The sequence below is a fragment of the Electrophorus electricus genome, chromosome 22, assembly GCF_041902795.1.
Source record: "Electrophorus electricus isolate QZ-2024a chromosome 22, ASM4190279v1, whole genome shotgun sequence".
In the NCBI taxonomy this organism is placed as follows: domain Eukaryota; kingdom Metazoa; phylum Chordata; class Actinopteri; order Gymnotiformes; family Gymnotidae; genus Electrophorus; species Electrophorus electricus.
The window spans coordinates 11,978,404-11,990,000 of NC_137518.1; the positions used below are offsets into that span (position 1 = coordinate 11,978,404).

The 11,597-nt window shown below is 45.7% G+C and overlaps 1 protein-coding gene across 7 annotated transcripts in view; it reads right to left on the reverse strand.

Moving 5' to 3' along the window:
* Window positions 1-8,139: 8,139 nt before the first annotated feature.
* The window catches only part of prickle2b (prickle homolog 2b), a 57,409-nt gene continuing 53,951 nt past the window's right edge, over window positions 8,140-11,597 (reverse strand). For all 7 annotated transcript variants that reach the window (XM_035520334.2, XM_027016576.3, XM_035520336.2 and 4 more), the window contains 2 exons: window positions 9,701-10,492; window positions 8,140-9,468 (listed from right to left, as the gene is read on the reverse strand). In XM_035520334.2, coding sequence (XP_035376227.1) covers window positions 8,585-9,468; window positions 9,701-10,492 — 1,676 coding nt within the window. In that variant the 3' untranslated portion in view covers window positions 8,140-8,584. The remainder of the gene's footprint in view (window positions 9,469-9,700; window positions 10,493-11,597) is intronic.

Here is an 11,597-nt window from a genome sequence, read left to right on the forward strand (position 1 = left end):
CCAATTGAACATATGTATGGCATAAAAGTGTTTGTTTTTATTAGCCTGTGTGTGCAAAGACCCAAGTTAGAGTTTCAACATCTACCGCATTTTATTAAAGGTTTTGGGTGCATAAAGGGTCAGTAAGCAATAAAGTGTAAAGTATTTCTCACATTAAGTACTAGTTAACACGTTTGTTGGCAGACCTTTAGAAACTACCGCAGTGCCCTCAATCTCCACCTGTTGTACATGCTCTGGGTTCAGTTCATCTGTCCTTAGTTTACAAGGATGAGCTTAGCTGTCATGGGTTCACATAAAGGTATCAACTATAACACTATTCCTCACACACACATGTGCATTCATAATGTATTCAGAGCAGCATGTAAAATTTTAACTATGCATGAATTTGTTCTCAAATGACGTAAAACAAATAACTAATTACTTGAAAAATTAACTCTGCTTGATTTATCCAAACGAACATCCGTGCATTCCAAACGGCGCGCTCTCTCTCTCTCTCTCTCTCTCTCTCTCTCTCTCTCTCTCTCTCTCTCTCTCTCTCTCTCTCTCTCTCTCTCTCTCTCTCTCTCTCTCTCTCTCTCTCTCTCTCTCACACACACAGCTAACCTAGCTTAGCTAATGCACGACGCCAGCTGCATGTGAACTGTCACTAAATTTCGACTCCCCACTGAAAAAAACGTACTTTCTAGTCATTAACTCAATCACCGATTGCATTAGTTTCTCCATAGTAACCGTCACAAACTGTATAATTAAGTCCAACATAGCCTGCTTATTCCTAAGAGTAATGGAGCCCCTCTGCCCAACCTCCTCCCTACGTTAGTCTCCTCACATTTCCCACTCATCGTCCCAACTCCCTACTAAACACACATTTTCCGCTGCGCTACACTACGCTTTAATCAGCTTTGAAGTATCGTTCCATTATATATATTTTTTGTTATGTAGTGGACAGGGTCGAGATGGAATAGATATAACGGCGTTGAAAAAATGGGACATTAAAAAGGAAAAAAAACTAGCAGGATCACACACTAATTTCTTCTGTCCTTGACGTCTTTAGTTGACGATAAGTTGCAGATTTCCGGTGTTCAGTGATTGTGGTCTTTTTTTTTTTCTCCCATTTTTCTTGTATAATGTCCCACAATTGTTATCGGATGATACGATCCAGCTTGCCGTTATAAGACGATGGGAGTGAAGAACCCGAATCACGATCTGCTTTTTTTCGACCTATCTGGCGTGTTTACGCTGGTGGAGTCTACGAGTTTGACAGGAGTGTGGGGGTTGGACATTTTACAGCATAGGGCAATGTTGACCTGCTGGGAGGGGATCTGTTTATATGTACAGCCTTTATACATCTTCTGAGGTGTTCATGAGTCTGCAAAGACAAAATAGAGGAATTTGTGGGATTTTGTAAACAGAGTACATTACTTTAATATCATTTGGATTGGGTTGCAGATATATTTTTAATAGGCAATCAGTCATCTGTAATGGAATACATTTTAAAGTTGATGTAAGGTCTAATTACTCTCCAGTTCACCCTGATTAATAAGAGGCCCACAGACACTGTTAAGCCTTTATAACTCAATGTGCTGAGTAATATATTAAGGTAAATTCACCTAGTAATGCACACACAACTGGGTCTTTAAGGTGTGGGATCAGATGATCGAACATTAACATACACAAATAAGAGCAAATTTAATAATATCCTAAAATGTGAAAAGAGGTGCAAGTAGGAATAGAAGAGGGGTAAAGAGGTCCAGAGGGTAGGGGCAGCAACGCTAAAGACCCACCCCCACAGGGGCAGCCTGAACCTGGGGACAGCTAGTAGACCAACCCCCACAGGGGCCAGCATGAACCTGGGGTCATCCAGCAGACCAACCCAACAGGGGCCAGCATGAACCTGGGGACAGCCAGCAAACCAACCCCCACAGGGGCCAGCATGAACCTGGGGACAGCCAGCAGACCAACCCAACAGGGGCCAGCATGAACCTGGGGTCATCCAGCAGACCAACCCAACAGGGGCCAGCATGAACCTGGGGACAGCCAGCAGACCAACTCCCCACATTCTGAATAGAGTTCAAACAGTAACAGAGGCAGAGGTACATTTTTGCCATTCAATGGATACAAATTGACACCTATTTGTTAGACAGGATTTAAACCAGGAGAGCACAGTACCTATAAGGCCAATGGTGGAAAGTGCAGAAACGAGAGTGTTATTACCGACCGTATCAAAGCTGTGCTGAGGTCAAGAAGGAGAAGAACTGATGCAGAACCAGAATCTAAAGGGAGACAAAGATCATTTTGAACACAGACGAGAACTCAGTCTCAGTACAGTGTAAAGGTTTGAAAACTTAACTGAAGTATCAAAAAAAGTTATTGGAATTCAGAAACTCGTACAATTGGGAAGCAACAGCCTTTCCAAGACAAAACACAGGCTTGAAATGGGACTACAATGTCCCCTAACTGAACTGTCAGGGCCTGGTTTCTTGATAATGGGGTTGACAGCCTCCATTTTTAGAGCATAAAGAACATGACCAGATATGAGAGAGAGATGAATGAGATGAAAGGAAGTTGAACAGACACAATGCTCTGAGGTTGGAGGTTGGAGCCACAACGAGATGACAAAGGTTTAAACTTGGAAATGATCTCTGAGATGCAGTCAGACTCTCCAGGACAGCAGGCAGAGAGGCTGTTGCTACTGGGAATGAGGAGAGAGGCAGAAGACCTGAAGGGGGCGCCCTAACCCTGCCCCACACTGCTCTGGCGTCTGTTGCCCCACCACGTACGCGGGTCGCACTAGGCCGCTGTCATTTTACACTGTGTCCTAATGTGTGTACATGCCAGAGGTCACGCCTATGAAATATAGCGCTCTCGCGTTTCAGATGTTTTCCTTCTCTCCTCCTCCACATGCTCCGTCCTGTGGGCGCTGAATACATACAGCACCTGATCAAAGTCAGGGTATAGGTTACTCAAGATATCGGTGTCTACAAAGTGGTATTGAAGTCATGGGTTGAGATGAGGAATAGTTATTATATGCTTAAGTACCAGTGGAAACATCAACTATCATTATAAATCGACACTTAAAATATGAAACAGCGTTTATTTTTAATGGTTTGAGCTGTATGATGAACTGTACTGGATATAGTATATGGTTTGTGTTAATTCATAGGTAGTCATGTCCGTCACCCAGCACGATTCACATGACCTGATGTATTGCCACGCCTTTCCTGCTCTTGGAGGTGGAGCTTAGAGCAGTCATGAGCTGAAGTCCAGTCTGTGGCCATCCACAATGTTTACTAAGCAGTGCAAGATTTTTTTCCTTTCATGTAAATGTTATTTTAAACCCGTAAGCTCATCAAGTGACCCATTACATCTGAATTAAAGTCAAATCCAACCCCACCCCTGAAATAAGACCATGTCAGTCTGAGATCCTGTAGCTCACAGAGTCATGCCTGTAGGCCAGACCCATGGGCAAACCTCCCCAAACATCATCTTGCACGCACCTGGGCAGTTGCACACTGCTCTGCTCTCTTTTCTGGAACTGCCAGCCCTGCTGGCATCAGGGAAGAATTTTACCCACAAAGCCACACTATCTTGAAAGCCTTTTTAACAGGGTTTCCCTTAAAACATGACTGTGGTAAATCCATCGCTAAAACTAGAGAGCAATTGTTTTACATCTAACTGAGATTAAAAAGAATACTGTTAGTACTCCTTAATATAACATATTGTTTGGATTATCCCATTTTCAGTTTTAGATTTACTTCCTAGGCCTTCCAACTGTGCTTAAAGCCAAATGAGCAATAAAATTCCAGCAGCTCCAACAAGCAGAAGGGGTCAGGAGGTCAGGGCTTAATTACTGTAGGAACCGCTGATGTAAGGACTTTGCTGTGAAAGACCACCAGCTACGTTGTTTGGTACTGTAACGATTAACACACGTACTGTACTCTCACCGTTTAATGAAACTGCCTAAAGTTCATCGGGAGGTGTAGGACATTGATGAAGCAGTAAAATACTAAACCCTCCTGAGCAACGTCCTTCAGCTGCTCCCCGGAGAACGTGTGCAGAATGTAGGTCACGCATCTACAGTGGGTCTGCTCAGGAGCTGCTCAGAGTAACTCGGTTTCATGGAGGAAAATTCTGGAACAAAATTATGAACTGCAAGTAGGTTATATGCATCTGCTTTAAGTAGTTAAAATAAAACTAAACATAACTGGTTAAATGATACAATATTAAAAAAAAGATTTGAAGTTTCTCTATATGAATAATAATGACAACAATTGTCTTAATGAAAGTAACGAGGCACAAATCCTGCTAATCTGAAGGAAGTTTCCACTTTCTGTATACACAAGCAACACCTTCACCTAACACTACACTCATAACATTTTAACATAATTATTATTACATTAGCATTTACATTTTATGGCATTTAGCTGACACCAAAGTCCAAAGCGACTTACAATTAATTGAGTAATTGAGGGTTAAGGGTCTTGCTCAGGGGCCCAACAGTGGCCACTCGGTGGTGGTGGGACACTCGCAACCTTCTGATTACTAGCCAAATACCTTAACCACTGAGCCACCACTGCAACATTCATAATTGTTCATAATGGCAGTCACTTAACAGCAAGACTGTTTAGCTAAGAGGAATATGTGGAAATTAGGCCATTCTGTTAGCCCTTGCGTCCAGAAACAGCAGGTATATTTCACACAATGAGAGCTAATGAGCAAATGTCCTGCTAAGACGTTCTAAGACGGAGCAACGTACTGGCAGCACTGATAGCTGTCATGTGCCATCAATCATGTCAGCGTGTCTCCGTGACAACGGCACTGACATGACAGCCTGTTTAGGCATTAGGGGTCAGGCAAGGTTGGGAATGTGTAATTGCTTCCATTAGCCTGCTTATTAATGTGGAGTTTGGCCCTTCATAATTGAAGGGAACCATTAGTCAGCCCAGTGTTAGACAGCCTGGGACACATGGGCTTTGTGTCCTCCGTCAGGGGGACTCTGGGGCTTCCCAGTGTACAGGACGGGCTCAGATCACGCGGCTGGTGTTGGAGACACAGTCGTGAGAAATACTGGCTACAGAAATACTTAGCTAGTGTTTTTACTTAGACTGCTTCTCACTTGCTAACAAACTAAAATAAAGCCTTTTAGTCGAAAGCGTGAACAGGTTCATGCTACAAGCATCTTGGAACACGCGCATCTATAAACATTAAGAAAAGTAAGCATCTCCCTGTCTGCGTTCATTCTAACAGAAGTCCCCTTCCTTTCATTCAGAGTCCATTCGCTTGCATTGTCGGGTCAAAACAAATGTAACTCGAACTGTTTAAGGTTACACTGATGGATGTATACATTTTACGAGATGATGCACACGTCTGATATGAATGTGATAGTAGCTGTGAGGAGCAGGACTGTCACCTGCAGGGTGACGTTAGCTGTTAGTGCCTGATTTATTAGCGCAGAAGTGCAGAACGCATCACAGTGTTAGGACAACCTACAAAGCAAAGAACCTGCCATGATCTACGTGATGAGTGTGGAAGAGCTTTACAACATTTACATTTACGGCATTTGGCAGACGCTCTTATCCAGAGCGACTTACAAAAGTGCTTTGTCATTTACTCATAGAATACATCCTAGTGCAGTATAGTAGGTTAGAGTCCAAGATACCAATGAACTATACTGTAGAAATACAGTATATACTGTAGAAATACAGGTTTCACTGCTGATGACTAGAAGTACAAAGTACATAAGGTCTATCTTAAACAATGATAAGTGCAATAAACAATGATAAGTGCAATAAAGAATGTTTGTGTTATGAGAGAGACAGACATGAGAAAAAAGAGAAACAAGCTTAGATTAAGGAGCTAAGCGTGTGTGTAACGTGTGTGTGTGTGTGTGTGTGTGTGTGTGTGCGACTGAGGCAGGAGCTGACACCCTCTGACTGTTCCCATCTCTACAGGATCATGTTTCGATACAGAGACAACTGAAAACAGAATGTATGGTGGAAAACAACAGAATAGAATGGAAACTAATTCATGGATGGAGCAGGATGCAGTAGTTATTATGTTTGCAATAAAAATGCACAATGACATTCCGAAGAATAGGAAGTATCGTCCACTACCATCAGTCGATTACCGTTACCGTTGCGTTACCGTTGGTAGGGCCTGTGACACTCTAGAGTCATAAATGCTTTTGTAGAGTTGGGAGCTTTGAGGTGTAGTTTTACTGGTGTACTTTCAGTAATTACGGACATAACTGTGAAAAGACTTCTCCTGATGGGACGAGTGAGTCTTGTGCACAAACACACCGAAGCCCCTCTATGCCAGGACGTGGGTGATGGGCACTGGTGCGTGACAGAAAAACCATGAGTTTGTTTAAACAATAAAACAAAGATAAAATAACTCTGAACAGGAAGTCTTTAATGGCATCCTTAAAGCACTGAAAGGCAAAATCCCTCAGGAAAGCATTATGTTCATAATCCCTATAATTATTTTTGAAGTAATTCTAAACAACAGTGCTTTAATTTTGCAGTTTTATACTGCAGGAAAATGAAGCGCTCTGGGCCGTCTTACGTTAACAGCTCTTATGTTTGGTTGCATCTGTAAAATCTCCCTTCTGTTGTTTTTTTGTCACATTAGTTTACAACCCCCCAGTACTCCACACGGATTTGCTCAATCCATATACAGAAAAATGTTCGGTTTATTGAGGGGTTGTAAGAAGAGTCTGGAGCACAGTACACCAGACTGCACCAAAAGATTTCAGAAAGATGTTTTTTATTTCATGTAATCAAAACGTTTCGCTCACGGTTTGCTGCCTCCCAGGGCCGATCTACCCGTCGGACGACACAGAGATGCAGAGTGTGACCTTCACAGCTGACGGGGCAGCTCACAGAGCACCTGAGGGAGAACCCCGGCTACAATACACTCACCCTCTGATATGGGCTTTCCAGCTCCTGCACTGATTTCAGATCAGTTACAAAAGCACCATCATTAAACAAGAGTCTCACGGCAAATCTTGGATTTCTCTGCAGGTAGTTGGTTTGTTATATGCTACAGTGGCTGTTCTTTTATGGGATTCTTTATTTTTTACATTTTCTTACATAAATGCTTGTATATAAATGTATATAGTTGTGTGTTTATATATATGTATGTATGTATGTATATATATATATATATATATATATATATATATATATAAATTATATAATATATAAATATATTTATATAATATAAATAATGTTTGTGTATATATATTTGTCAATGTTTCTGTTACTAAACATCGCCAGGCCAATAAAACTTTTGTGAATATGACTGAATTGAAAGGAGTGTTGAGAGTGTATCACAAGGAGAGAGTGTCACAGGGAGTGAGTGTCACAAGGAGTGTCACAGGGAGAGTGAGAGGTCACCGCAGTGCCTCCTAGCCACGTCACAGGGAGAGTGTCACAGGGAGCGTGCCTCTCAGCCAATTGCACAAGCCTGCTGTATTATGCGGGCGATCCTACATTAAACACCCACTCCATGCCAGCTCTTTTTTATCGACTACTGCAAAGTCCGTCCGACCATTCAAGGGCAGCTATTCTGCAGAAACCCCACCCCCACCCCGCCCCCGCGCTAACGCCCCGCAGTCCATCATCACATTAGTGGGCTGGGGGGAGGGGCTCCAGGGCCATGTGGGCGGTGTCATGGCTCATGGACTCACACAATCATATTCCAAACCCCGCAAGGACATTAGCCGGCTGCTTAACGTGGAATATCGGGCCCGGTTATTCGTGACAGACACACTCAATGGCTCCAGTCTGTCAGCGCAGTCCAGGGCTGGTGTTTATTCAGTGTGGCCATGGTTCCAGCTCATGTCAACACCATTAATAGTATTAGTATTTGTCTGATGTAAACTCACTAACATGCACCTAGTAATTGGAGCCCAAACCCAGTAATAACTTTCAAACTTCGGTGTTTGGAAGCAGGAAGCAGGTGATCACTGAATTAAGATTAGGGACTAGATTGTTGAACGTGAAGCGTGTGGGTAACGGCAGACGATGTCTCCTTGCTGTGTACTAATGCATTTATTCATTGACCAGATGGTGAGTGTATTTCCGTTTGATACACCGCTCGAGAGCACAGCATGCGCAGATGACGTGGAAACAATGTGTGTCTGTAAAACTGCAAACCAAAATGTACTTTTAATTTCCAAGACAAGACAAAAATCAAGTTGATGCGCATGCTATCGTATCTCTGCATTATACTTAATGATTCTAATGATACAAAATCATTTACAATATTTATTTTACATCTTTAACTTATTCATTCATTTAGTAATATACACCTTGTGGTTAGCAGGTAAACCATGTAGCCCATAACTGTACCAAACCGCTCTGGCTATTAATAGGTTACACGAAGCACGGCTGCATGCTGACTTCAGCCGGACAGGAAGCTTAGCGTGAAATATAGTCGGAATTGTTTAGGAATATTGGCAGAAAAAACCATGCCAAAGCATGTGTGACATTGACGTTACTGCATAACACTTACTGAGCAACTCCACAATACTGAAAAGTGTTTTTAAGTGAGACAGGCAAATTCCTCACGGTGCAGGCGAGTGTTAGGAGATGATACAGTTTTTGCTCTTCCTCCGTTTCCGAGTGTGGAGCGGTCCTCTGCCACTCAGGTGCTCCAGGCCGGAGGCGTTGTACTTGTGCAGTAACTCCTCGTTGGTCATGTACCTCAGGTGCACGGGCTTGGGAATAGGCTCGCCCAAGAAATAGCCTTCATCCTCAGAATCGGAGGAAGAGGAGCAGGTCGAGCACCAGTCATCATCATAATCGTACTGGTCCCACCCGTAGTGGCCTAGGTGACGATGCGGCGCAGGGTTCTGAAGGGTGAGGTCAGAGGTCGTCCGAGGACACGGCCTAAAAGTCTGTGACCTCGACCTGCTGTTGCCGAAGCCGCCATCTCGTGGGCAGCGAGGAGGCAGGAACCGATCGTAATCCTCTCGGACGCGCGACCGCGACCGGTGCGGAGCCGGCAGACTAACCTCGGCCGCCAGGTTGAGTGCGTTTTCCGAGCGCGAGCGGCGCGACCGGCGCGAGCGGTGGTGGTGATGCCGCCGTCGTGACTCCTCCTGGTCGACCGTGCGGCGGCGAGTCCGCTCGCTCATCGGCGCCAGGCGCGCGTTATTGGCGCTGCTCGCCGAACTCGCGCGGCCCTCCTCCTGGTAGGCGAAGCCGGGAGGGATGGCGGTCACGGCAGGGGCCTCCTGGCCGTAGGGCAGGGAGTAATTCCCCTGCGCCCGCGGATCCATCTCCAGGTACGGCTGTCTGGCAGCGAGGCTGCGGAGGGACTCGGAGCTGTGGAACTGCACAGACGAGTTGAGCGTGCCCATGTTACTCTTCTCCGAGACGTTCATGCCAGAGTCTTTGCTCAGGTCTGGCATGGAAAAGCGCGACAAGTGCTCCTGCCTCTTTCCCACGCCGTCTGCCGACGTGCCTGCACGCAAAAGGAGCAACGTGGAACAAATGTCCATTCCTAAATGCAGGTTTGTGTTTTAATACGCTACCGAAGCCATGGAAACATCACTCGCCACTGCCATGGCACACCAACCTATAAATCTTATGTTTGAGTGTTTCCCCAATTAATAATAATAGCAATAATAACAACGACAATAATAACCTAAGAGAAATGAACAAGATGACCACTAGCACACCAACATCACACCCACCTGTAGCGTTGGACAGGGCCAGTGACTCCATGGAGCCGTGTGGCGTTTGTTCCAGTGGCGTGAGCTGTTCGCTGAACCCCAGCGCGCTGATGGGATTCCTGTTGCGTCTGGTCTGCATGGCTACCTCCATATCCCTCTCTCTCTGGAACGCGTGCACGCTGACCGAGCGCTTGTCTGTGAAGCTGCCGGGTGCCAGCTCGTTAAAGCTGGCCTGCGGTTTCAGCTTGGGCGGGTAATAGTCCTCGTTAAAGGACCGCCCCTTCAGGGCCGACGCGGGAGGCCGTACGGTCGGGACCGCCTCCTTCAGCCCGCTGTCCTGGTGACCAGGGGCGGAGCTTGGGCAGTAGGCGGGCCGGACGTTGCATTGACTCAGCAGCTGCAGAGGGGTGTGGGCGGGTGAGGGGCAGCTCTCGAAGGCGTACGCCTCGGCCTGGCTCTTCCAGGACGGGGGCTCTCTGGTCAGGCTGGGAGTCTGGCTGGAGAGGCTCAAAAGGTCCATCTGCAGGGACAGCGGGTCCACGTCGGCCGAGCAGCGGCCCGACGGCCCGCTTCCTCCTCCTCCTCCGCTGCCGCGATGGGCGTCACGGGCGCGAGCGCTCTGGAGCGGCGAGTCCGAGCAGTCGGAGGCGTTTGGGTCCTCGGCCACGCTGCAGGCCCGCGAGCAGAAGATCTGGCCCTGCTTGGGCAGGAACGGGCGGCCCAGGAGAGACTTCTTGCAGCGGGCGCAGGAGAAGCACGTCTCCGTCGCATGCCAGTGCTGTCCGTCGTACGTCATCTGGCCCTGGTCGATACCTGCAGCACCCCCCGCAAGGCCACGTGGAAGAGGAAGACATCATCAGGTTCAGGCGCTTACAGAGTAGGCAAAAACGGAATCCTGTTAATTCCCTGCAATCGCACACCATGACACGAAAGAACTTGGATTGAAATTTGTTAAAATAGAAAACGTAACAATAGTTATGAGTGCAGGTTCATAAAAAAAATAATAAAAATTTTAAATCGCGTAAAAAGATCAAGTTAAATGAATATGAAAATCTCTCAGCTAGTTTGCCAGCCATTACGTTTGAGCGTAATGAGTGTAGGAAAAATTAAATATCAGAAGAGAAAAATCCTAATTTGGAGTAAACTGATTATGTTGCATGCATTGCACAACACAAATACATTTCCACTTACATGGACCAATCAACCTTACTGTAATGGACAACATCTGTTCCAGAAAAAAAACAAATAAGGAAAGAAAGAAATATAGAAAAACGTGGGGAAAAATGTGCTCCTAATAGGTTTCGTTCGCTCGGCTTTCTGCTCCCCGTACCGAAAATGTGTGCTGAACAACGTGCCAAACACGGCTGGAACAATTCACCCAGAGCATCAGGGAGGGTGTGTTGCTGTGTGGAGGCCCCGCCCACCGCGCACGCTCGCCTCACCACGGCTTCGGACCTTCTTGGAATGTCTTTAAACACATTTCAAGCTTTCTCATTGTCCTGGAGGAAACTGAGTCGTTATTCATGAAGAACAGACCCACTGTAGTGCTGAACAATAGGTACCACGCAGCCGTGGGGTTGAAGAGTTCTCCAAAAACACACTCCCCCTCCCAAACAGAAACCACACAGCCATCACAAAAAGAGCGTTAGCCTATAGAGCGTTGAGCCCAGAGAGCTTTAATCTAAAGAGCCCCTCCAAACCCCCCCCAGTTTGGAATATGCAGGCAGGGGTTTTGGCATTAATCTCCTTGTTTCTGTATCTATTTGATATATGTTTTATTTTATTTGAGTTTTAGGTTTGCTTAGGAAATTGTGTAGGTCTCTTCCTCCTAACTGGAGTAAAAAATAACCCAGTCGCTCGCAAAAGTGAATCTCAACTTCAGTGGTTTTAATATTAGACAATTTTCTCCTTAAAAAAA